This window comes from Neopelma chrysocephalum, unplaced genomic scaffold (genome assembly GCF_003984885.1).
Source record: "Neopelma chrysocephalum unplaced genomic scaffold, ASM398488v2 Primary Assembly neopelma1_59, whole genome shotgun sequence".
Lineage (NCBI taxonomy): Eukaryota > Metazoa > Chordata > Aves > Passeriformes > Pipridae > Neopelma > Neopelma chrysocephalum.
In genome coordinates, this window is record NW_020897714.1 from 16,291,709 (window position 1) to 16,318,248 (window position 26,540).

Genomic DNA, 26,540 nt, shown 5'->3' on the forward strand with positions numbered 1-26,540 from the left:
GAAGATTTGGGGAAAGGTCTTTTCCCTTTCCAGCCTGCGCAATGGATTTTTTAGGTGAGACACAGCCTGCGCTGAACTGAGCCCACCCTTTAATCCTAAGGTTCATCTGCCGGGGCCAAGCAAGCTTGGACAATGGCAGTGAGGTCCTCAGGATGTAGGTTTGTTTAGAGTGACCTTCTCATAGATGGATGGCCTCACAGGCCTAACGGACTCCATCTGCCCGGGGGACTGGCTGGATTCGAACCTGGGTCGCAGAGGTGAGAGTCCTGCACGCTAATCACTAGGCCACCAGGGATCCCCAATTAAGAGTGATAGTAACGCCTTAAATAACATATTTAAGAAAAGAAGGTTGTTGCATAGAAAGAATTGCAGCCAGGGAAGAGCAGAGTGAGAACATGGGAACAATAATGTAGACACCAAGGTCAGTGCAGAAGGAGGGGCAGGAGGTGCTCCAGGTGCTGTAGCTGTGGCCCCTGCAGCCTGTGGTGCAGCCCATGGTGAAGCAGCTGTGCCCCTTCAGCCCATGGAGGACCATTGGGGTGCAGAGACCCACCTGCAGCCCATGGAGGAGCCCATGCTGGAGCAGGTGGATGCATGAAGGAGGCTGTGACCCCGTGGGAGGCCCAGGATGGAGCAGGGTCCTTCCAGAGACCGTGGAGAGGGAAGCCCACGCTGGAGCAGGTTTTTCCTGGGTAGGACTCGTGGCCCCTGTGGGGGACCCACGTTGGTACAGCTCATTCATGAAGGACTGCACACCATGGAGGAGTGACCCACGGGACAGCAGTTTGGGAAAAACTGCTGCCCGAGGGATGGACTCACGCTGGAGAGGTCCATCAAGGACTGTCTCCCGTGGGAGGGACCCCACGGGAGCAGGGGAAGGACTCCTCTCCCTGAGTAGCAGCAGAAACAACAACTGACCATAACCCCCATTCCCCGTCCCCCTGCACCGCTGTGGGGGAAGAGGGAGAACCTGGAAGGAAGGAGGGGTGGGAGGAAGGTGTTAAGACTGTTTTATTTCTCACTCTTTGGCTCTTATCCTGTTAGTAATAAATTTAAGTAATATCCCCACTTTGAGTCTGTTTTGCCTGTGAAGGTAATCAGTAAGTGACGACTCCTAGCTGTTAACTCATGAAACCTTAGCTGTTTTTTTTCTTTCTCCTCTGTCCAGTTGCAGAGGGAGAGTAAGAGAGTGGCTTTAGTGGCTACCTGGCATCTAGCCAGGGTCAACGCATTACAGTAATGAGGGACAATTTCTTAGCAAAGGCTATATTATGTGCTCATTGATCAGCAGACTTGAGAATTCACATGGGATTGACGAAGTTTCACTCAAAGGTGAGAAAATCCACTGAAACACAGCTTCCTGAAGTGCACCAATTCTAACTGAAGCTTTTCCTCATATTAAGGTATTCACATAGTTTCTCTCACGTGACTTCTGTGATCTCTTAGTGAGAAGCAAGCACTTCATCTTTGCCCTTTGGGCATAGTTCCATACCCATTTCATCGGTAACAGTGCCAGCCTAATGATTTCTCTGCTCACATGTTCCCATCTTCACCACAGCTCTTTCTTTTGTGTATTGTGTAAACTGACGGTGAACCAGATCAGGCTCTGATCCAGTTGGAAATTGAGCTTTTTGCTCTGCTTGGGCTGTTTGAGTGTTTGGGTTGGTTTGGGGGTTTTTTTTGGTTGGTTTTGGGGTTTTGATGGTTTTTAATGGATTGCTTTGGCTATATGTCCACATGAAGAACTGTGCAGGTATAAAAAAGAGGACAACTTAAGCATAGGAAAAGGAGCCCAAAGCTGAAGCTGACAGTTTCTGGGAAGCATTCATAGAATCTCTCTCTAGTATTTGCCTCCTTCCCTTCACAAAACATACAGGAACATCTTTTTGAAAACTTCACTTCCCTGTCAGATTTGTTTGGAACTGAATAAGAGAATGAAAAGTTAATAAGGAAAGACAGAGACATACATGAGCACACACAGGCAGAACAAAAGAAATCTCCTACTCACATAAATTGCCTTGATGAGCTCCACACCTTCACAGGTGCTAGTACGACAGCCTTGTGAGACATAGAGTGATGAGGCAAAGGTCTGGAAGATGGCATCAACTGTAACATTTTCTCCTGATGCAAACATAAAAATAAACAGTGTCATGAGTTGCAGAAAACAACTAATATGCTATTATCCCACTTCTTCTGACACAGGTCTGAGCAGTCTTACACAAGGCGATCTGCTAGCAGAAAGCTTCTACAAAGTCCACCTCTGACCTAACCCCCACTACTGTGGATATGAGTCCACCACACAAAAAATTTGCTCCAGTGTGGACTGCTGACTTCTGATGAGTGACTTCTTATAAGTGTTAATACTTTCAGTACAAAGTACTTTTAGTCTTGGCCATTACTAGAGACATTTTTTAAGGCTCTGTGGGAAGTAATATTTCTTTGAAAACTCTTTTTCCCCATAATATTCTAGAGGGTGACAGTAGATTGGTGATATTGAAAGGAGAGGTAAGCTATCAAAATAAATAAAAGCATCATGACTCTAAATGAAGGAAAAACACATGGACTGCAGATTCCTCACACTTCGGGTCATGATGTGATCAAAAGATGGGATCAAGAGGAAAATAATTTTCAGAAAGTAGAGACTAATCTAGTCAGGAGAGGAAGCAAAGGCATCCCAATTACTGCACTAGACTGATCACTGGTCTTGTCTGATCCAGTTCAGCAATTCCCATATTCCCAAATCTAGCTGAACATCTCCAGAAAAGCATGCAGGAAGAGTCTCCCAAAACACCATGAAAACATATATGGTTCTGCCCATCTGTAAGAGCACTTCTACTTTTACAGAGAGAGGTCATTATTTCTGTAAGATCTCTATAAGATGAACAGACAGGCAAAGAGCCTGTCCGAGGAACATCTTGCTGAAGGTCAGATGGTGTGACACAAGTGTGACAAGAAACCATAGCAAGAGAGGGGTAACCAACACCCATTGCCTTACCTGTTGTCTGGAATTCATTTTGTACCCATTTCAAGGCTCCATTCACAGCGCATTTCAAACTTTTAGGACTTGATGGGAAGTCCGAGTAATTCATGAGCATCACATTGATCACATAACTGTTGTTGCTACACCGGTTTGAACCAACTTGCTGCAGCAGCTGGAGCGAGGAAAACAAAGGCCAAATGGCCAGAACCAACATCCGTTGCTTCATTATTGCTCAGTTTAGACCCATTGTGTATTCCCTCTCATTTCTTTTTCTCTTCCAACTCTCTTTCTTTCAGATACTCTACAGTGGTTTTGTTCAGAGATAGAACAAAAGAGACCTCCACTCCATAGATTCAAAGACAGGCTGTACGATCCTTCTCTCTGGCACTTCCCTATCCCCTTCCCTGCCTTCACCTATGCCCGCCCCTCCAGTGTACTAGGTGGCACTTCAAGGTGAAAAACTAGCAACAGGAAAACTCAGGAAAGGAGAGAGGCTAAAGGTTGCTGTGAATGTTTGCTCATGGAAAGGCTGAGGCTATAAAACTGAAACATTACCAGAAACCTTGCCTGATAAGAGCACTAACTCTTCACCACAGGGATAAGATGAGAAAGGGGAGGGGACAAATGGACTGTAAAGACAACTCTTTAAAATGGAAATAAAATATAAACTCTATTAGAGCCTAGAGGAAAACAGATAGTTACTTCATGTTTGCATTTGTCCTACATCTCTGATTCCATTGCCACATCATCTCTGCAGGCTGAGCTCGTAAATCAAGCGTATATTTTCTTCTGTGATAAGTTATCAATTTTATTCCTTTAGCTTATAACATTGAAGTACTTTTTGTGTTGGCAAAAATGTCCAACTTGCAGTCCTTCAGACCAAAGCCTTCGTTTCTACTTACAGACTCAACACAAAGCTTGTCCACTCACATTCTCCCAGCACTGCACGCCAAACTGCCCCAGATCTGCCCCAGACATGTTGCTCCCATGCAGCACGGGTCTCACTGCCCATTCCCACCTTGTCAGATGGCTCCTTAAATGGGGGGCCAAAATATTCATACTTTATGTGATGAACCTCTTGCATCAGGTAAGGATTGGCAAAGGTGAAGGTCGCATCTCAGGCCTGTGTGACCAAACTAAATTTTAAATGGCATCACTAAGAGGCACACATTAAAGGACACCACAGTGTTGTTCCCAAGTAGGGCTTTCCTGAGTAGTTTTCCTGAGAATGGTCTCAGGAAAGGTAGGTAGAACGAAAAGAAGACCAAAACCAAAACAACAATACCAATTTTATGATTTCTTTCAAAGCCTATATTTAAAAAGTGGTGAATGCACTCCAAATATATTTGCCCAGATCTTTTTATGTGATTCTATTTTGATACTGAATTATTATTGCTCAAATCTCTTATACCCAGAGAAGACTATAAGCCAGCATTTAAAAGTAGATCTTGAACACCTCAGCATATCTAATCTAGCATTTGCAATTAGTAATACAGTAATTCTAAATTAGCAGTCTGTCATGTAAACATCTGGACTAGTATGGCTGGCTAGAGCCACAGATTGAGAATAGAATATAGCTTGTCTAGTGGAGATCATCTGCTCATCACTGGCCCATTTTATAGGTATTTCCGAAGTCCTTGAAACTTATGCCATGTAAGTCAATAAAAGATTTGTCATCAACTTCAGCAGAGCAGGATTTGCATTTTTATACTCTTCTTAGCCTATCTGAGAGAAACATACAGCACGGATAATGCAACTAGAACTGAGGATTTTACCTTGCTGGTCACACAGGGAGTGTGTAATGGCACTGAGGTCTCTCTGCCTTTGTATCTATTAACATATTTATTTGGTTTTCACAGCCGCTTAAAACTGTCCTTTAAAAACAAAAGGTGAAATCAACCATAGCCTTAGCACAGCATTTCTTTTTACTCTCTCCCTTGCCTCATGCCCTCACAGTGCCACAGGGAGTCCCCAGACAGAACATGGTATGAATTAATTTTTGACTTCTAAACTTCTTAATTTCCTGGTGTGCGTAGCCTCTCAATGCCAAGTCCCAAGATGGGAGCACACCTTGAGCATCCAGTGACGTGGAACAGCAGGGAGTGCGGCACAAGGCAGCAGCTGGGATGAAGCAAGCTCTCCCTGAAACCTGCCGAACTGTCCCATGTACCTTGGGGCTTTGGACATCAAACACAGTTGCCTGCAGGCTGATCAGTAACATCTGCTTCATGGGATAAGAGAGACAAAGAAAAGCCGTGGCACTGTACAGTAAACAGAAGAGTTACTGATATTATAGATGATCGTGAGGGTGGAGAGAAGAAAAAGTAAATGAATGAGTCAGATGTGTAAAGCACAAAATTTGATGGACCTGCCACAAGCAAAACAAAAGCTTCTGTATGTTCGTGTTTGTTGCTACCTGTGCCAGAGGGATGTTTAGTCCCTGGGTAGAAGACATGAGACACCAATGCCAGTCGATTCATAGTGTTCTGTCTGCAGAACACTATGGGGTCCCCAAGGACCCCAGACAACTTCCTCTAATTCTTTCATAATGTCCAATCTATCCATTTATAAACCCAAGAGGTTACCAGTGATACAAATCAGACAGATACCCAAAACTATTTTCCACGTCTCTCCAGAGCACTGCCTCCACTATCTCAGTAACTTTTCTCCAACTGTGAGCCAGCTCTCACACTTCAAAGATTAGTCAGTGAAGAATACAGTTCAGAAACCCATAAGTCAAAATATGTGTCAGAGGTGGTGGGGGGGAAGCTTTTTTATTCCTACAGGCAACAGCAGCTTTAATTAGAAATCCTGGCTTACAACAGAACTACAGGTAATGGGAGCATCCTGAAGGCACATGCAAATAACTCTGCCTTCTCCTGAAAGAATGTGATGACATGGAGAAGCAGAGCAAGAGATTCAAACACCACCAATATCCTGCCTAAGGTAACCTCTCCTGACAACCCACAAAGTTTATCCCAAAAACATCCTTAAAGCACATCTTCTAGAACTACTTTTTCTCTCTTAAAAGTGTCGGGGTTTCATCGTCTTCGAAGGAATAAGGTGCTAAGAAACTGCATCTGACATCCCCAGTGCATTCTTTCTATCTGTGGTTTCTAGGTATCAGCTACTGTTATTATCTTGTCAGAAAGGGAAAAAAGATCCCAACATTACATATTTTCACTGTCTGTGCAAGTGTCTATCCAAAAAGTCAGATCTTAGATGAACATCATAATGAACAGATTGAGTTCAACAGCTCCAACAGTTGATGGAGGTCTCCCCTTAAATCAGTGAATACAAACCTTGTAGTTTATCACTTATTTTGCCTTCAGAAGCACAGGGACGATTAAAATTCAGATAGGCAGGCCCTGTATTTATTTGTCTGAAGACAAAATTCAGTCCCTCACCATCAACAACGTTACTTGTGCATATATTGCATAGGTACAAAACACTTAATAGTTCTCTATGGGTGTTCTAATCCGAGTTAGATTAGAAATACCAACTCAACCCACCAGAGAACTGTATCATTGGTTTTAGTGAAAAGTGACTTTTAGTGTCTAGTTCTACAGCACTTTAAAGCACTGTGTTTGTTCTGCTTTCTGTTTTATTGGATAATAAACAACCAGATATTATTTGAAACTGATAATCAGCACTGACTTCCTGATTTAAAACTACTCTGACAAATTCTCTCAGTCTTCTGGAATATTCAAGGACACTCAGACAGAGAAAAAAAAGAGTAAAAAATTCCCAAGATTTGTTCCTCTAAGTCTTTTGGCCTGTGTAAGACAGTGCTTTACAGAGCATTCTCCGGTTCTTTTTTAAAGGTGCATGTGACAGGGCTTTCCTCATTTCAGTGGCTTCTTCTTTTGCGTGCTGAGTCTGAAAGTCCTGAAAAATGGGAATGATAGACCAACCTGGGCACCACAGAGTTCCTTTGCCTATACAGCTCATATTGTAAAATTGCAACTGTATGATGTATTGTCTTCTACCACATTCATTTTTAGGACCTTTTTACCAGCATGCAACCTGATCTATTTTGTACTTAACTACAATTCATTATTTCCACTTGACCAGTCATAGAAAAGAAAATGGAAGATATGGAATGAAAATTCCAGAAATCTCAGAGGAGCCAAATAATTAGTTGAAGGTATAAGATGCCCCCAGTCAGTCAACCTGCTACTTGTAGTAGTTGGTACAAATATCCTAACTAATTGGAGAGTATAAAGATGTCTTCTTTAATTTTCAGTATTAGAGAGAAGATTGAGGACATGAAATAACGTTTTTCTGTATTTTAAGATATTTTTACAATACTTCTACTATCCAGATTTAGAAGACAGTAATGTAAATTATTATGAATGTAGCTATATAATATACATATATAGCAGCTGTATACATGGATATAGTATACATGTATAGCAGCTGCATAGCAGCTATGTTGATTTTCAGAACTGATCTTTTTTTTTCTTGTTTACTACACAAGAATATAAAGAAATATTTTGCAAGCATTATTCTCTGGGACCGGAACCATCTACTGATTAGCAACAAGCCTGTAAACCGTCTTATAAACGTGTGGGTCATGTGATGCATGATCCTGATAGTACAGCCTGATCCTGATAATATTGCCATTCCCATGCGTTATTGAGAGTTTAGGTTGCTGCCATAATTAGCTGCCACAGTTCAGTTGCTGACACAGATTACAATAAAATTACACTGCAAAGCACTGACTGTTCTCATTAGAAGTTACCAATCTAGTAAAAGGAAAACTACAAACAAGGATAAGAAAAGTTGTAATTGGAATTGCATCATACTCCCAGCAGCTTGGGCGGTGGCCCCATCCTCCCATTGATCTATGTTGGCACATATCAGAAGATGAAGCTAAATATGTGATGTGTCATCAATATCTAGCTCAATTAAGAAAGTCTTCTTCCTTTTAACCCTTTCCCAACACATACACATTGTGATGTGAATATTATTCATCCACCTAACTTCTATACTACCAAAATAAATAGTAAGAAGTCTTTCCTCTTAACTACTATTTTCTTTCTCTAAAGGACTTTGTTCCCAGAGGGACAAGACATATTTTTCTTTTCAGCATAAGGGTTTGCCTCTGTTTTAGACTCAGCAGGATATAGCTCTGTCAAGTGACAAAAATAAGCTACCTGTAATGTGCAAACATTTTTTCTGTTTTTCTTTACAGAGGTAAATGGCTTGAGCGTGTAATAATTTATGTATTGGACATATACTTCAGTTTCCTTAAACTCTCTTTATTAAACACAATATATGTTTATACTATGTGATGGGATGGAGTTATGAGATCTTCTAGCTAGTGCACACTTGATCCCATAAATCCAGATGGCAGTGGAATACTGTGCAAATATATCAGCACACATCCTGAACCAGTACAACTGCATTCTCTGGGATGTAGCACTTGCAGTGATGTGGCTTTCTGCCTTGGATAAGTTTGTGTGGATCCAGCTAACCATGCGTTGCATTTTCCGTTCTGACACTGACTTGTGCAATCAGTGGATTGTCTTGCCACTCCTCCCTTGATTCTACATACATAAACTTGTAAAAACTTACCTAAATGTGATTCTGAAAGCAAATACAAGGACAGCTTTTATGTTACTTCTATTAACTTGACTGAATCTTTATGACAGGTTGGGTGCTAGAAGTATCAGAAAAATTCTGAAAGTGAGGTTCCCACAGATCCATAAAATCATAAACACCAGTGAAAACTAAAGAGTCTCCCTCTCCAAAAAACAGATAAAAAATATGAATCTTTATTTCACCATTTGGAGGTCTTTACCCAACATGGGTGTTGTTTGCTGTCTTGAGCTGGGCAATAGAGATCAGACAAAAGCATTAAAGGTGCACATGATCTGTCAACTTATGCATTTCACCTTCTCTCGTCATGGGTGGTCTATCCAGGGTAGAATAAGCCTCAGAAGTTCCTGATGCCATAAAAAAGAAGCAAGTATTCTTCCAGTTCTTTACTTTTAAAGGTATCATTCCCCATTTTCGCATTGCAAGGGATTGCCTTTGTACCTTTAGCAGGGGAGCATTTAATTGCTCTCACTTTTACGTATCATTTATCTTGAGATGTTGTCAGATGCATTTTCAAAGGTACAAGATGCAGAACATGGTGAAGCATTATTACTGAATTTACATGATCTTACCCAGACATTATTGAAATTCAAGCACATGATTGTTGCTGATGTAAAGGTCACATCATAACCTCTTGTTTTGGTTATATGATGAATTTGTCCCACTTCCTGATTTTCCTTTCTCTCCCTTTTTTTATTTCCTTCCCTTCCTTCCTCACCTTTTCTTAGACCTCACTTTCCACTGTCTGATTTTTTATTTAAACACTGACTGCACTCTCTGATGCTTATCTTGCTGTTTAGTCATGTTTAGTCATGGGTGCATGATTTCCCTTTTGCTGCCATTAGTGTAAGTCAATTCCCATTCTCCCAGCAATTCTGTGTGGAAATAAACATGATCATTAATCATTTTACAGCTCACAGCCTTTAAAATAATGGCACTGGTGAAGGTAAGAGCTGCAGCAATTTTCCAGTATTAAAATACAGTGGCCAAACTTCTTGACATGTCTTTAATTTATTAATTGTCGTCTTAGTGTTTCATATGAGGAAAAGATTATAACATCTCCACCTACTTTGTTCTGCATTTCAATAATAATTTCTACACCATACATGCTAAAAATATTTTGATCAACTTCATACTGCTATCACTTTTTATCTCTATTGATAGTGTCCTTCTTGTGCCCACAACTAACCCACTGGCACTGCACATCTGTTAGTTCTCATGCATTCCCCAGCTTTGGATCAACCACATACAAACTCAGGAGCCACTGGGAAATGGGAGAAACCAGTGGAGCAGCTGAGAGCTTTCTTCCATTTGACTTAATATTTTAACTGTTGATTCTTAGAACAGCAGGATCTTGTGAAAGAATGTATATTTTTTTTTAAAAAGGAAGAAAATGATGTAGTGAGATTATATTTTCAGTTATTTTTTCTTTAAAAAGAGAAAATAAAGAATCTTGCCTAATTGTACTGTCTGCTTGCTTGTTTTCTCCTGACAGAAATAATACCTTATGTAATAGAGAAGAGCTTTAAAAGGAGACCAAATCACTGGCACACATTCTTTATCACTTTGACTGACTAAGTAAAAATTAATTTCTTGCAGAGAAGTCCTTTGTGGGAAAGTGGATTATTTGCCTTCCTTCTTCATGGCCTGTGGTATGAAAGCACATATATGAACAAGGGGCACCACCATGGTGATGTTGTGCTCCAGTGGCTCCTGGTTGCAGAGTAACCTCTCGGAGACTGTTCCAAGCTGGGTGCATCATTCCTGGGTCGAGCCAAGTTAAAGTGATTGTGAAACAGTGAATATGGAACCCACACTCTGAAGCAGCAGCACACAGTTCTTTACTGCTGGTCTATGTTCCAGATGATTGCAATATGACAAGGGTATCTATTCATACAAACATAAAAAAGGAGCTGCTTTAGTTGCTTTTATTTTTTTTCTGGTAAAGTGAGAAAGATTTTCTTCTCAAGGAAGGAAAATGGTAGAAATACAGATACCTCATTAGTCTTGTCCATGGACATGTGTTTTATAGTTAGTTGAGTTGTCAGCAGTAGTTTAAAGTATTGGCCCTCCTGTAATTTCAATCATAGAATCATTAAGGTTGGAAAAGACCTCTAAGTTCATTCAGTCCAACCATTAACCTAACACTGCCAGGTCCATCAGTTACCCATGTCCCCAAGTGCCATATCTACACGTCTTTTGAACACTCCAGGGATGGTGATTCCACCACTCCCCTGGAGAACCTGTTCCCATGTTTGACCAATCCTTTCAGTGAAGAATTTTTTTCCCTAATAACCGATCTACACCTCCAATGGCTTTCCAGCCACTCTGCCCCAAGCCCGTAGCGTTGCATGGGGCTCTTGTGACACAAATGTGGGACCCGGATGTTCAAGAGAAGGACCAAAGGCAGGGAGAGGAAGAGCCTAGGACTTCTAGGGAGGAACCAGCGCGGTTCTGACCGAGGGGCCGCCCCTCAGTCCCGTGGCCGCTGCGGGATGGCCGCACGCCGCAGCGCAGGCGGAACCCTGGGAGCGGACCCGGTCGGCAGCCGGCGCCTGTTCGCCGCCGCCTTCCGCCGCCCCGCCGTTACCTCGGCAACGCCGCCGCCGTGGGAGCGCGGAGTCCGGGCCGGCCGCAGGATGGTGAGGGGCGACGGGGCGGCGGGATGGTGCGGAGCGGGAGGCGGAGGGTGGCGGCGAGGGGCGGGGAACGGGGAGCGCCGCCGAGCGAGGGCCCGCTCTGACGCGGCTTCGCTTTGCTCTTTGCCCAGATGCTCTCCCGTGCCAAGCCGGCCGTGGGGGGTACCCCGCCGCCGGGAGACAGGCGAAGAAAGAAAGGGAAGGAGGTGCCGCAGCTGGAAGAACTCCTGGCCCAGAGGGACTTTACCGGCGCGATCGCCTTGCTGGAGGTGACGATCTCCGAGCGGTACCGTCGTTGCCGGGCCGATGCCCGCAGGGCTGCGGGGCGAGAGGAGCCCTTCCCTTGCCTCGCGTCCCCCTCGCCTCCTCCCGCACCCTCCGGGCCCTGCCGCGGCAGCTGTGGCCCCTCGCTTCGCAGAGCCAGGTTTGGCCTGAGAGGACTGCCTGCTGCTGCCCTCAGAAATCTGAAAGCAGCTGCACCCAAGTAGCATCCACCCACTGTCAAACCACCCGCGATATATGATAGCCTGCTATTGCTTTGGTTATCTGTGGGGCTGTAGAAACTGTGTGGCAGCTGACAAAATTCTTACATTCTTTATTTTCTACAAAGTTTAAGCAGCAAGTGGGTGAGCAGGAGGAGGATGCCAACCTTTGGATTGGATACTGTGCATTTCATTTGGGTGACTACAAGAGAGCTCTGGAGGTAAGTGGGGAAGTCCTACTCCCCAGGGTTGGATATCAGAATGTAGTGGTAAAGCGATGACAACAAGAGGAAGATGGTCTGTAATCGGGAACAGCTCTGCCAGCCAGTTAAGGTACAGTAATGAGGCAGATGCTGTGGAAAGCAGTTTGGATTGGAAAAAAAAAGTTATTTACCTATGAAAATAGAGCTTTTTTAAGTTATCTACTATCTGATTTAATACTAGGCTCAGTAGACTAATTTGCCCTTTTGTATGTCATAATTCATGTCCTAAATCTTCCATTCTTCCATCTCTTTTGCAGCTAGCTTTCCACAGTTTTATTTTTCATGTTTAGTTATGATTTTGTCTTCATTGTGAAGCTTATTTGTGATATGCATGATAAAATTCTCTCTTTAGAGGTTGATGCCCCTGGCCATTAAATGGTATGAGATTCAACAAGGCCAAGTGCCAGGTCCTGCACTTTGGCCACAACAACCCCATGGAGCAGTACAGGTTGGGGACAGAGTCAATGGGTGGCAAAAAGGGACCTGGGGGTGCTGATTGACAGCCAGCTGAACATGAGCCAGCAGTGTACCCAGGTGGCCAAGAAGGCCAGTGGCATCCTGGCCTCTATCAGGAACAGTGTGGCCAGCAGGACCAGGGAAGTGATTCTTCCCCTGTACTCAGTGCTGGTGAGGCCACACCTGGAGTACTGTGTCCAGTTCTGGTCCCCTCAGTTCAGGAAGAATATTGAGGTGCTGGAGTGAGCCCAGAGAAGGGCATCAAGGCTGGTGAAGGGTTTGGAGCACATATTTTATGAGGAGAGACTGAGGGAGCTGGGGTTGTTTAGCCTGGAGAAGAGGAGGTTCAGGGGAGACCTCATCACTCTCTACAACTCCCTGAAAGGAGGTTGTAGCCAGGTGGGGGTCATTCTCTTCTCCCAGGCAGTGAGCAATAAGACAAGGGGACACAGTCTTTAGCTGCACCAGGGGAGGTTTAGGTTGGTCTTTAGGAAGAATTTCTTCACAGAAAGAGTGATTGAGCATTGGAATGGGCTGCCCCGGGACATGGTGGAGTCACAGTCCCTGGAGGTGTTTAAGAAAAGATTGGATGTGGCACTTAGTGCCATGGTCTAGTTGACATGATGGTGTTTGGTCATAGATGGACTCAATGATCTCAGAGGTCTTTTCCAACCTAGTTGATTCTGTGATTCTATAATGTACTTTATTGTTCTTCTTTATGTTTTCTTGTATTAGGTAATTCAAGTAAATGAGACATTCTCCAAAAGCTTTAAGTCACTAAAATACATGTTGACTATTCAAATATGCATACATTTTAATATTTGCATAATACAATTCTGTCACGTCTCTTTCAGTGCATGAGTCCATAAGCAGTTCTTTCTCTCGTGTCCATTTATGTCTCCCATGAAACTTAATCTTTTGCCAAACAATTTGTTTCCAGTGTCCCTGGGATCCCTTTATCTTCTTAGCATTTCCAGCAAATTTCTCTGTAGGAATATTAATTAATTTTTGTTGTCTGCCTTGCCCTGTACCTCTGAGGGCTGGAATTGTTGTGCACACCAGAACAAGGAGTGGTGTGGTGATATCCACAAAGCTGCATATAACTAGAGGAGGTTTGAAAACAACTCAGTCTGCCTGAGTATTGTTTGTCTCTGTTGTGCTGTTACTAGAGGTGTGAATTCCTGGGCCCGTACAATGCTATATTGCACTGTTTAAGGCTTATTGGTTTCTGTCAGAGTCAGTGGGGGGACATCTCCATCACAAGTATAAGTGAAGTATAACTGGTTTTGCAGTCTTTTAATTTGCTTTCCCCAGAAGAAATATTAAAAACAGATGATAATTTAGAGTATTAAAAAAATAAAAAGAAAATAAATAGATTATAGAACAATGATGATATTTTCTCTTAGATAAAATGAAGTGTTTAACTATAGTAATATGTGGTCACATGCACAAGATGCGTACATGAGGTGAAAACTCTAAAGCTTCTAAGTAAGTTCACAAGGCACTCTGCCCTTTAAAAATTGAAGAGGAAACATCCATTCGAGATGTTAGAGATGCTCAGGTAATTAAATTGACAGTATACACAGTATAGAATGTAAAAGAGTAGTACAGGACCTAATGGTAAATTAATATTCATGTTTAAATTTGTGGAATTTAAAGATCATGAATGTAGCAATCAGTTGCTGTAGTTAATTTATATTTAGGCATCAGGTGTTAATAGGGAGGGAAAGTTTTTAAAAAAAGAAAAATATTTGTATACAAATAAAAAATAGCTTGCAATTTCTTTGAAATAAGAAATAAATTGAAAATAAATTTGAAATAAATTCTGCTCTTTGAAATGCCCAATAGATGCTTTTAGAGCCAGAGTGGATTTTATATGTTTCCTTCAAAGAAAAAGCAACAGCTTTTTTTATTACTTTTTAATTCGGTTTTGCATGTAGTGTTTGATTCACCACTAGGGGATGCTGTTGATTCAGGCTTTTAAAAACTGAAACGTAGTCGTCTATTTCCCATTTTCTCCGTTTCTCTGCCCAAGTAGGGACAATAAAAGGTTTGTCTCAATGGTTTGTGGATTGTTTTAAGTTTGTGGATATGGGTGTTTTAAGCGAGAGATCATAGGGCCTATCTTTTCAGATTAAGACTGATTTTTGGCACAGTGATGAGTCCTGATAGCTCTCTTATTTTTGTGGTCACGTGGGAAATGAGCCTGTGCATCTCAGCCTAGTTTCTTTGGAGACTGACCACTGTAGTTGCAGTTTCTAAGCCTGCGGGAATCACTGACTGTGGAGACTGAACTGCCTTTCACTTAGCTTCAAGGTTGAAGTATAATGCTGCATCTCCTCTGCCATGTTACAAAGGCACTGTTGCTGTATTCTCAAGGGCAAATTCCTTGATTATCTATACACTTGAGATCTTGGAGCATTCTTTAGGGAATGCCAAGAGCACTGTAAATAAAATACTATGGGTCAAAGATTCTGCAGAATTCTCCAGAATGACATTGCACACAATCTAAATGATTCTCTCTCCTGTGTGTGCCTTCTGGTGACAACACATAGTCTGTGTCACTATATTCACAGTTCGTGGTTTGTAGTCCATATACCTATGGGGTACCTATGAGGGTCTTCAGAAATTATGCTGTTCAATCCTTTTATTTATAATGATACTTTCACAGTGTTGGTTGCATAGTAACTTTTGGACAAGCTCGGGAATTGGGGTGAGGTGGCCATCATCCATCACTGGGAGAAATGGGGAAAAAGTGAAAAACACACAGACCTTCAGCTCCAAGAATATTTCCAGAGAGAATGACAGTAAAAACGCTGTCACATTCATGTGAGAGAATTCACATTCTCTTACCACAGGCACACAAACAACAGTCAAGTATGCTCTAAGTAGAGCACTAACCTCAGCTTCACTAGGGTCACACTTTCCCCTTCTTAGTAGTAGATGCCTTTCTGAAAGGTTATGCCGCTGACACTGGTCTGGTGGGATCATTCCTACTGCTGTACACCAGTTTACAAATGGTATTGCACTGGGCTTGACTCTTCCAGCAGTCACAGTACAGCCCTTCCCTGGGGACTGACTAACTTTCTTCACTGACAAACTTATTTTTACTAACACTGAGTGGCTTGTATCTTCCTGGCATCATATCACAACCAGAGCTTCCCTAGTGGATGGCAGCATCTAATTAGTTTTCTGGAGTCTTCCACATCTCTTGTCCCTAATGGGGAAAAGCCCACCTATCTTTCTGCCATGACTTGTTCATAGCTCCAATCTTAAACCTTTCCTGAAAAATTTCCCACTGTCACCCAAGGACCAGAATCAGAGCATCAGTCCAATGATTCTGTTTCTAAGCTGCCTGATCTGGTAAATTGAAGCAGCTGGGGCCTAGGAAAGGAAGGGTATTATTATATCTATATAATATTATATATCATCATGGCTAGGCTTTGCAAATGAAGATTTGGGAATATTATACATATATTTAAGGTATTTAACATTTAAGAGAGGAATTGGCAAGGGCAGATGCAGTGCGTGGTTGGATTCAAGAACAAGTTTCACACTTGCAGTCTGCACCCTCTGACTGGGCTTTAGGAACACAGGATTCTGGCATGGTACAGCTGTTGGACATGGTAATGCCATTTTGGCCCATCAGCTGCACACATGAGAGCAAAGCATGATCCCTGGGCCAGAGCCTTCAATGGATTGTTTCTGTCAAAGTCTCACAAGCTACATGTAGCCAGCGACAGACAGACTCTCCAATCTGCCACCTCCCTCCTAGCAGAGAAGTAGGAACCATTCCACCTCTTCAATGGACAGGACCTCTTGCCACCCTGACTTTGCTAAGGATAATTTCAGTCAAATAGTAACTCATGGAAGGAACAGGACTGTACTTGGGTAAGGGTTTATCCATGAGCAGTATCCGGTCTTGCATGAGTACATCTGTGGGAAGTGTGATAATACAGGTACACTCAAGTTACTGACAGCTGAAGCTGGAAATTAGAAGATGGATTTTTAGCTCTGGGAGTTCTCTAGACTTTTCTATTATGACTCTAGCTAGGTTATGATGGGTATCTCCACACCTCCTTTGAGCACTTGTGGGGCAGCTGTACAGTTGGCCTGTTTATTGGCTTTTCAGGATCTGTGTTTATAGGGTTGGAGAATCCAGACAAGTAATAAGGGCAGTGAGATGGCCTCAGCATTGCGTCTGTAGTTGTAGGCAATCATTCTGGCAGCCTGCTTTTGAGGAAAATCACATGTGTCTCCTGATAGGGGACTGAGGTGGAGCAGGGTGAATAGCAAGAAGTTGTTATGCTCCTGGATGGCAAAAGTATGCCACAAGGTTGACTGTTGGGAAAGCTTTCAGAGTATTTCATTTGTTTGCTTTTGTTGCTTAATTTGGAGAGGAGGGGGTAAAGCCCTTGTGAGGTAGTCTTTGAGCAATGGATGTTGAATGCCTTTCAGTGAGGAAAGGGGCAACAGCACAGAGTCTGGGCGCAAGGCCCAGAACTACAGGATAAGGAGCACTAATTGTCCTAATTTTTATTTACTGTGTTTCTATAGATCCACATTGGTACAGCTTGAGCACTTTTTAGTTATTGCTTGCTTTGAAAGGCTAAGCCAGAACTTGATTTGTGTTTATGCACTTCGTCTTTTCTAATTAATCTGCCTGAAGCCCTAGCTGAAAGAGACCTTTGGGTGCATTTAATCTGAATGGATTTTGAAAGATTCCAGATGGTCTCAATAAACAGCAGTGGCCTGTCTCTCAGAGCTCCATGACAGGTCTATGTCAAGATTAAACTGGCCTCAGTAGGAAAGGTTGGCCTCTATGTAAAAGTTTTCTATTATTATAATTGTTTTTATTTATTTATTTATTTGAAATATTGTTGGATAGCTAGTCCCTGAAGTACCAGCAAGACTGAGCTGGCTTTTAAGGCCATTCCTTACCAGTACCTTCTCTGTTTGGGAGTGCGATTTACTTTCACTTAGCAACAGAAAAAAAATTCTTTTTGCTTGCAAACTATAAACTTTGTTGTTGTCAGCACATTTCTGTTCTTGGGATTCATTGTCCTTTAGGCATGGCTTATTTTATCGAGTGCTGTATATATATATATCTGTCTTTTTTTCCCAGAGGTAAGAAGTCTCCCACTCCCAGTGGCTCAATCTGCTAAACTCTCTCTAGGCAGAGGGAAATTCCAATTCGTATATTTGGAGGACAAGTATAGAGTCAGCAAGGGATTGTGTTGCTGGGAGGGATGAGAGGCTGATGGTAATGGGAAGTATGTGGATGACGTTGTTTCAGCAGGTCTTGTGAGAACATTGTGTGACTCTGCCTGCTTTGCCTTACGCTGCCTGTTGGATGTGGATGGATGGAGAGCAGAAGCACCAGCAGCAGGCACTTTCACTGGGATAGTCCTTCCTAGTAATTTATCAGAAAGTGAGAGAGGAAAAAAAAGTGGCATTGGGAGATCTCCTTGCTTCTTTTTTTAATACCTACTGTTACATTGGGCAAAGATGTTTATCTTCAGGAATGCCATTGTTTGGTAGCTGCAAAAACTTTTTTGTTTAAAAAAAGTAGATTGAAAGATTGATTTGTTAAGTTTTTACTGTTTCACAGTAACAAGAAACCAAGCAGTTTATCTGGCAGTATTAAAGGATATGTACCTGAGATTAGCTCAGTTGGTCAGAGCATGGTGCTAATAACAGCAAGGTCATGTGTTCAATCCCTGTATGGGCTATTTCTTTAAGAGTTGGACTTGATCCTTGCGGGTTTCTTCCAACTCAGAATATTCTGTGAAATATCTGGAATGAATGTGGATGTGCGAGAAATATCAGAATATGGTATCTAGTGGCTTTCTATAGCTGTTGGCTGTAAATCTTAAAATGGAAAATGGTAAAGTTAGGCACAATTTAGTAATATTTACTATAATTTACTAATCTTATCTATAAGGAAATCTTGAATTTGCCCTGTACTAACTTATAGGCTTGTGTTTTAATGCAGTGGTCTCCAAACAATTTTACTCATGCATCCCTATCAATAAAAAATTTTGAGTATACACCCCCAATATGTATGCACATCTATACATTTATAAATTACATACCTATACTACTGTACTAATATGTCACTATAAAACATACACGAAAATAGAAAGTAAAAAAAGGAGGAGATAAAGATTAAATAAACACTATTTAAAAATATTTATTTTAGTTATTAATAATACCAAAACAAATTTTCTTCCTGCAGTTGAGGTATTATATTGCATAACCTCAGATTTAGTATACACCTTGGAGTCCACAGCTTAAATATATACTAAGACACTACCTACAGGTTTAAAAAAACCTGTTCAACACTTACTCCAGTAAATATTCACAAAGAGATTTCCCTGGTGTTTATGGGTCCCAGGCTTTGACTGGAGGAGAACTTAGGAAAGCATCAGAAGAGACTGAAGAAAAGTTGATTATATTGCTGTCTTTATAACTTAGATATGTTGGAGTTTATAAATGTAAGCAGCATATTTACAATATAAATATTTTTTATATCTCTATAACTTCAATATTGACTGAAATCATGTTCACACAATGGAGATTTATAGCACTGCTTGTCCCTGTTGTCTGTTCTATTGCTGTAAACAAAAAAGAGTTAGGGACATATCTTAGGTTTAAGATGTAATAGTTTTGTTGTAAGAACTGCAATGAACTCCAGAATAAGTTGTTTGATCTCAGTAATTTAATGATACATTGTAAAATGGTGGAAGAAAGAATGATATTTAATACATATATGTGCTATTACACATTTTTTGAAAATCAACCCTCTCTTCTGTTACAGGAGTATGAGGCCTTATCCAAACAACCAACTTGCAATCCAGATGTTTGGGTGAACCTTGCCTGTACATACTTCTTTCTGGGGATGTACACACAAGCAGAACAAGCAGCTTTGAAAGGTGAGATGTATGTCTCTGTTGGAAAGGACTGCTTATTAACTCGAACACTGAAAGTGATTTCCAGAGAAAGCATGCAATGCTTTTTTTTCATAGGAATAAAGGATATATGTGACCAAAGTTGTTTGGGTTTGGGTTTTTGTTTGGGAATTGGTTTTTTAACTTTCATTTAACAGGACAGTTGTGATGCAGTTTGCTTCCTAAAAATACCTTGGGCATGTGGAGCAGTGGGAACTGAAAGAAGCATCTGGAAAATCATTCCTCTTATTAATTTCTAAATGCAAAACCCAGCATACACCAACTAGCAACAAGACGTTACTTTTCTTTTGACTGATTCTGTGTCTCTGAGCCAGTGCAGATGAAGCAAATTAGGCTAGTGAAATTGTAAAAAAATAAGCATCTGAGGGAATTCAGCATTCTCCCTGATATGGACAAGAACTCTGTTTACGTAGTTTTGTTGGTGGTTGTAGAGTGGGTGATTTTGTTGCTTTATAAGTCAGATACTAGGCATCTGATTCTTCAAGGCGTGGAGTTCACTGCAGTCACATTATTACAGTTCTGCTTTAGTCTGAGCATGCATGGGATCATTTAAAGGAATGGAATTTAGATTCCAAGGCAATTCTTACTACCTAAAAATGTTTCTGTAGTTTAATTTTGTTGCCCATCACTTTTTATATATCTTTGTGATTTATGTTGTTTCCCATAACCATAGTATCTCAGTACTTTCTCAGTGATAGCTCACTCAACTTCTGACTCTTGCCTTTTTAGGATAAAACTCTTATTGAAGTACGGGTTTTCTCCTTTCTTTCATTAGTCTACTTGTCTTGCACTGAAAATAGAGTAGGGAGGAAATAATATGTACTTTCTTCTGCTGTGAAGGAGTGCCTTCCAAAAGGACAGCTTTGTAGTATTTTTTGAAAATAATTAGATTCTCATATCTTTTTAAAATCCCCAGAAAGAGGATCGAGCTCATGCTGAGCTGAAATCCCACAACTGAAAATGTTTTGTTTCCAACTATAAAAAAATCTCATACAGAGCTTTATGATTTATATTGTTCAAGAGGCGTGCAAATTTCTAGTATTCACAAATAATTTAATCTTTAATGTACCAAAAATTTGAGCTTTGGAGATTGCAATCTAGGACTTGAAGTGAAACCTAAAAATAAATGGGCAGTAGAGCTCAACATGTCACTGTGACCTAAACCATGGAGGAAGCAAGCAGCTGCATCCTGTACCAGCTGGAGTCATTGTCATCAGCTTCATGTCATGTGATTTACAGTAATCAGTTCTAGAGATGACATATACACAGCTGGGCCTGCAGCTTGATTAACTGTGAGCTGTGAGTGAGGGAAGGTTATTCTTTTCATACCCCTTCAGATTAGTTAATGGTAGCCTCATGAGTGGCAGGGCAGGGGGTGCAGTTAGTGGTACTTGGGTGCTGGAGGCAAGGGTAGGAATATCAAGAAAGGAGTGCAAGACATAGGGAGTGTAGCTTAGAGAGGGAACAGAAAATAACTGAGTGCTCACATTAGTTCTGTCAGTTCCTGATTTTATGTAATTGTTTGAGAAGGAACAGCATCCCAGTTTTTATAATGAGGTGCTAAAACTTTCTTGTGAGTACTGTAATACTGATGATTTCTAGCTACTTAAGCTTGGTGGTTAGGAGTCAGAGCTGAAGATTTATAACACTTGTCCTTTTTCCACTGAAAGCTTCCAAGTGTGCTATATTCCCCTTTCCACTCCCATCACTTAAGTCTTTCTTGTACTGAGTTTGAACTATTTTGTTTTTGTTGAAGTCGGATCCTCTTTTAGTTTTTTTTTTAACATCTTAGGATTGCATCAATGATGGCTGTTTGTAATTTATTATTGACAACGGAGGCCATATCATCTTGTGGTCTCTTCCATGGTTTTGCAAAGATCCTAAAGAAGCAAAATATTTCCTTCAATATTAACACAACAGGTGAAGTCTTTAAAAGAACACCATTTTTCCAATGCTGCCTTGAATACTGCTGAAAAAATCGTAGGTGGTGTTAATGTTAGGCTGCTTACCATTGCTATTTTGGGATTATTTTGTCTGAATTCTTGCATACTGTGTAGTGTTTATTGCTGCAGTTATGCTAAGCCCCTAAAAGTAGCATAGGACTAAAACAAATTAAGGAGAACTAATTTAAATTTAAATTTAAAATTAAATTAAGGAGAACTAATTCAGCTATAATTCTGAATTTCTACAGTAATAAAATCTCTGTGTGAAAGGGAACATAAATGTCAGCTAGCTTTCTGGAATAGGTTTTCCACACAAACATGTAAATATCAGAAATCAAATCAAATGCCTTCTTGCCATGTACTGTTGCTGTTACTTAAGAAAATTATTGTTAACCATCTGAGGAAAAATACGCAGGACACTTAAAAATTAGGAAATTATTGTTAAAAGCCATGAGCTAGTTATTGCATTTGTAGTCCACAATCTCTTGTGGATCAAAGTTTAATGTTTATTTTATAACAGATGTGAACTTCTCTTAGCTTGTCATTACTTAATTAAAAGTTCATGGCGATTTGGGACAGCCAGCAGGGCTTCACCAAGGGCAAGTCCTGCCTGACCAGCCTAGTGGCTTTCTATGATGGAGTGACTACGTCAGTGGGTAAGGAAAGGGCTACGGGTGTCATCTGTCTGGACTTTTGCAAAACTTTCAAAATGGTTCCCTACAACACCCTTCTCTCCAAATTGGAGAGGGATGGATTTGATCAGTGGACTGTTCGGTGGATTAGGAATTGGTTGGATGGTCACATCCAAAGGATAATGGTCCAGGGCTCAGAGTCCCAATGGGCAGCAGTGACCAGAGATGTCCCTCAGGGGTCCGTACTGGGACCAGTGTTATTTAATATCTTCATTAGTGACAGAGGGATTGAGTGCACCCTCAGCAAGTTTGCAGATGACACCAAGCTGAGTGGTGCAGTGACACACCTGAAGGATGGGATGCCATCCAGAGGGATCTGGACAAGCTCAGAGAGTAGGCCCACCTGGGTGGGGGAAACCCCTGGTATCGATCCAGACTCTGGGATGAACAGAGAGCAGCCCAAGGACTTGGAGGTGCTGGTGGATGAGAGGCTGGACATGACCCGGCAACGTGAGCTCACAGCCCAGAAAGCCAAGTGTATCCTGGACTGCACCAAAAGCAGCCTGGGCAGCAGGTCAGGGGAGGGGTTTCTGCCCCTCTCTCTGCTCTGGTGAGATCCCACCTGCTGTGGTGCATCCAGCTCTGGGGTCCCCAGCACAGGAAGGGCATGGACCTGTTGGAGCAAGTCCAGAGGAGAGTCACCAAGTTGATCAGAAGAATGGAGCACCTCTCCTACAAGGAAAGGCTGAAAGAATAGGGATTTGTTCAGCCTGGAGAGCAGAAGGCTTCAGGGAGACCTTATAGCAGCCTTCCAGTACCTAGAGGGGGTTTACGAGAGAGCTGGAGAGGGACTGTTAACAAAGGCATGTAGTGACAAGACAGGAGGAATGGCTCTTAACTGAAAGACGGTAGGTTTAGATTAGATATAAGGAAGAAATTCTTTACTGTGAGGGTGGTGAGGCAACTGAGGTTGCCCAGAGAAGTTGTGGATGTCCCATCCCTAGAAGTGTTCAAGACCAGGTTGAATGGGGCCTTGAGCAACCTGGTCCAGTGGAAGGTATCCCCACCCACAGCAGGAGGGTTGGAACTACGTGATCTTCAAGGTCCCTTCTAACCCAAGCCATTCTGTGATTCTATGATTCTCTTAGGAAAGAATAAATCTGTATATCAAAAGTCATATAAAAAAAATTACTGCAAATATAACCTAAGAAGTAGAGCAAAAAGGCAATAAAGAAAAATCCGTCCTTGGGGGTTTTTCATTACTGTTGTATTTTACCTCTTCTAGGCTTTCTTCCAAATTCCTATCAGATATTTCTGGCTTCTCCTTTTTCCCTGCTGTCTGCTTACATTACAGTTACTAATGTTCCTGCATCTGAGGTGAAGGTAGAGTTACTTCCAAGTCAGCTACTGTTGTTTTGTAGTCATCCCATAGTGAAGCTGCCAAGTGATGCTTTGTTTACTCCTTTTGCATCTGTGCTCTCATATGTTGGCTGAACATATGTTTTCCATACTGTGTGATAGCCCATCTAGTCTTGAGAGAATGAGGCTGAAAGTATTCATCTTGGTTTAATAATTAATAATAATTATAACAAGTTACTATTTTTTTAATTATAGAAGCTAATACTCTTATGTTGCACTCATGGTTCCTGTGCCTTGCAAAGGCCAAAGAACAGAAACTCAGCCTTGCACACTGGAACTGTGATCCTGGCAACTGATCCAAGTGTTTAGAAGCCTGCATAGTGCTCTCAGAAGCTGTTGGCTTGCACTGCATTAAGACAGACATAAGAACTAAGTGTTCTTTTAAACCACAAAATGTGCACATAAGTGGGGCTGCAGTTAAGTCTGTTATGAAAAGCAGTCTTTTTAGGATAAATGGAATTTTACAATGTAAGATTCATGCACAGACAGGGTTGTATTGTTGAACCAGTCATTAAAGTTGGGGGGGGTCACCCCTTCTAATTTTTGATGGGAAAAGCTTTGTAGTTGCTTTGCTTCTTCACAACTCTGCGTGTGTCAGATCTGAATGTGATTTAACTGAACGGAGAACTTCTCATTTTACAGCCTATATTGGAAGGAGCAATATTGTACAAAAGCAGAACAGAGATGGGTTAGCAAGAACAATGACATTTTCCAAACCAGTTTTGCTTATGCATGTAGTAATGTTTGCCAGGTGTCAGATAGTTGTCACCGGTGAAAATGTGCGGATACAAGTGGGCATGGAAAAGTTATTGGATTTTCTTTTACTTAGGATTGCATGTTCACCTTCATGCAAAATTATCTCCTTGCTGCTTGTGCTGTATTTCTTGAGAACAGTAGTTATTTTCAGTGCATTTTAGCTGTGGTTTCGAACCAGAAGTTTCATATATGGAACTTTCAAAGTGCACAAGTGAAAATATCACATATTTAAACTTTAAAAGCTACTAGCCTTGTTTCCTTGTTTTGTTTTTTAAAGTATAGTCAAAGTTACAGACCAGGAATAATTAGTTTGATGATCTTTAACTTACTGTGCTTAGGCATGACTGCCATGAACTGTGTATATGTTGCAAGTAACTGAACATAGCTGAATGCCTTTTAAGTATTGTGGGAATGGGAAAATTTCAGTGAATGTCCTCTGTAAATTTAATTTGAGAAAATTCTGAACAGTTGAGCTGTTCAAGTGCGTGTAAGTGTGAACCTCACTGCTGGACCACGGGCTTTTTTGAACATTTTTCCCATACCCTTGCATTCTCTCTCCACCAGTGAAACTGTGGTTTTGAGGCACAGAGGGCTTCATTCAGCTACTGTATTCAGGTGAGCAGGGCATTGTTTCTCAGGGACAGGAGAATAAGGTTTCCTCTGGTCATATTTTCTACTGTCAGGATGAAGCCTTCTCATCCCTGCTCCATTCCTACCAGCTCCTGCTCCATGTGTTTAAGGTGTATTCCATGCCTGTTGATGTGTGAAGTGGTGCTATAGCATATGCATTATGTCTCTTAGATGGGATTTGTTAATGCTGGATGCATGACCAGCATTGCCTTGCACTCTCGTGAGAGGGCACCAATGCTACACTCACTGTCCATGACTCTATTTCATCATATTTGTACTGCCTGAGGCAGCAATATGGAATCCACCTAGAGTCTGAGCTGCCATTTCTAGTGAGTTTAACTTTTTGTTTAATAATTAGTGAAGATAATTGTCTTCATTCTTATTGTAACTGTTTATTATATTTTAACAAATACTTCACTAGGTGCCTGTCAGTGTCAGTACATAAAAATATACAGAACGTCTTTAAGATCCATAACAGCTATGACTTTAGCACCTGGAAAAACAGCACTGATCATGACAAAAATTCTAGTGTAGGAGTATCAGTGGGTTTCATAGATGGGAAGAGATATATCCTATCCAGCTACCTCAGTGCTTCAGCACAAAGTCAGTACTAGACCTGGAGCAGCATCCAGTTTGTTGCCATGCAACATTGTCATCATGTTTGTTATGATCCCTAGATTGCTTAATACTGATTTAAAAAAAAAAAAAGTACATCATTGTCTTGAAAAAGTAGAACAGAAAAAGAATACTGTGCTTCGTTGTAGCTTTAATAGATCAGTGACAATAAAATTTTGTAGCAGCAGAGTAATAAAAGAACAAGCTTAATGTCCCTTAAAAATCATTATCGCTGATGAGGCAGTTATATCACTTCCTGCTCCAGTGACTGACAACATCTTTATCCAATATTCCTAACCAAATTCTTTCTGGAAACTAATCTGTCCTTGTTCGGATGTTTGGATGTTTCCTTGTCTTCCTCAAAAAATGCTTTTGGCACTGAGAGAAAAGAAACTGCTGATATTGAGTGTTTCCATATTTCTGCTTACTCTATCAACAGGGCTATATTTGTGGGGGGTTTTAAGCATCTTATTTTAAAGAATATCAGATAGATAGTATCATATGATATCTTATGAAGCGGGATATTTTTTCCTCCCTCCATATATCCATGCGCACCATCAAAACTCAGATTTCATCTTTTGCCTGTTTTTAGGTGTAAATAACATGGTCTAACCCTGCAGCTTTTGCCAAGAAGTAAAAAATAATTTTGATGTCAGATCATATGCCAGGTTTACAAAGGCAGCCTGCAGTCATTGGTTGACTGGTGAAACAAGAATTCCTTGGTTTAGGTTCTTGAGGGAGTATTGCCTGCAAGTGACCATTTTCACAGTGAAAGTAATGCTACAACCCACTCAAAAGGAAAAAAAAAAGGAAAACCTACTCAAAAGAGGAACATTGATGTCTTTATCCATAGTACTGTGATTATACAATATGTTATTTTCAGTGTAAATCCCACAATCTGTCATGCTTGTATTTTTGGAATCTTTGATGACCAAATGTTTTGAATTGTAAAGGGTGGTTGTGGTTTAAGTTTCACACAAAAGCACATATGGAGTCCATGTGCAACCCTTCTAAATTTTTATATTAAAATGTATCAGTTAAAGCTGGGACACATGTGGAGTGAAGAATATGCATTTAAATTAAGGTACTCTCACTTTCTAACTCAGTGGATGAAAAATCCATACTATCATGTCAGTTTTACTGCTCCTGC

At 41.2% G+C, this 26,540-nt stretch overlaps 2 protein-coding genes across 8 annotated transcripts in view; one reads left to right on the plus strand and one right to left on the minus strand.

Moving 5' to 3' along the window:
- GUCY2C (guanylate cyclase 2C) overlaps positions 1 to 11,126 on the minus strand; it is a 55,634-nt gene extending 44,508 nt beyond the window's left edge. The window contains exons 1-4 of one of the 3 annotated variants that reach the window (XM_027680071.1): positions 11,044 to 11,126; positions 9,303 to 9,459; positions 2,996 to 3,152; positions 2,009 to 2,121 (exon numbers count right to left, since the gene is read on the minus strand). In XM_027680071.1, the coding sequence (XP_027535872.1) occupies positions 2,009 to 2,121; positions 2,996 to 3,095 (213 nt within the window). In that variant the 5' untranslated portion in view covers positions 3,096 to 3,152; positions 9,303 to 9,459; positions 11,044 to 11,126. Of the gene's footprint in view, positions 1 to 2,008; positions 2,122 to 2,995; positions 3,249 to 9,302; positions 9,460 to 11,043 lie in introns of those variants that run through there. The other 2 variants (XM_027680070.1, XM_027680072.1) reach the window with 2 other exon arrangements.
- Positions 11,127 to 11,142: 16 nt separating this feature from the next.
- TTC26 (tetratricopeptide repeat domain 26) overlaps positions 11,143 to 26,540 on the plus strand; it is a 54,510-nt gene continuing 39,112 nt past the window's right edge. For 4 of the 5 annotated variants that reach the window (XM_027680075.1, XM_027680073.1, XM_027680074.1 and 1 more), the window contains exons 1-4: positions 11,143 to 11,226; positions 11,355 to 11,492; positions 11,834 to 11,926; positions 19,245 to 19,359. In XM_027680075.1, coding sequence (XP_027535876.1) covers positions 11,224 to 11,226; positions 11,355 to 11,492; positions 11,834 to 11,926; positions 19,245 to 19,359 — 349 coding nt within the window. In that variant the 5' untranslated portion in view covers positions 11,143 to 11,223. The other variant, XM_027680076.1, reaches the window with a different exon arrangement.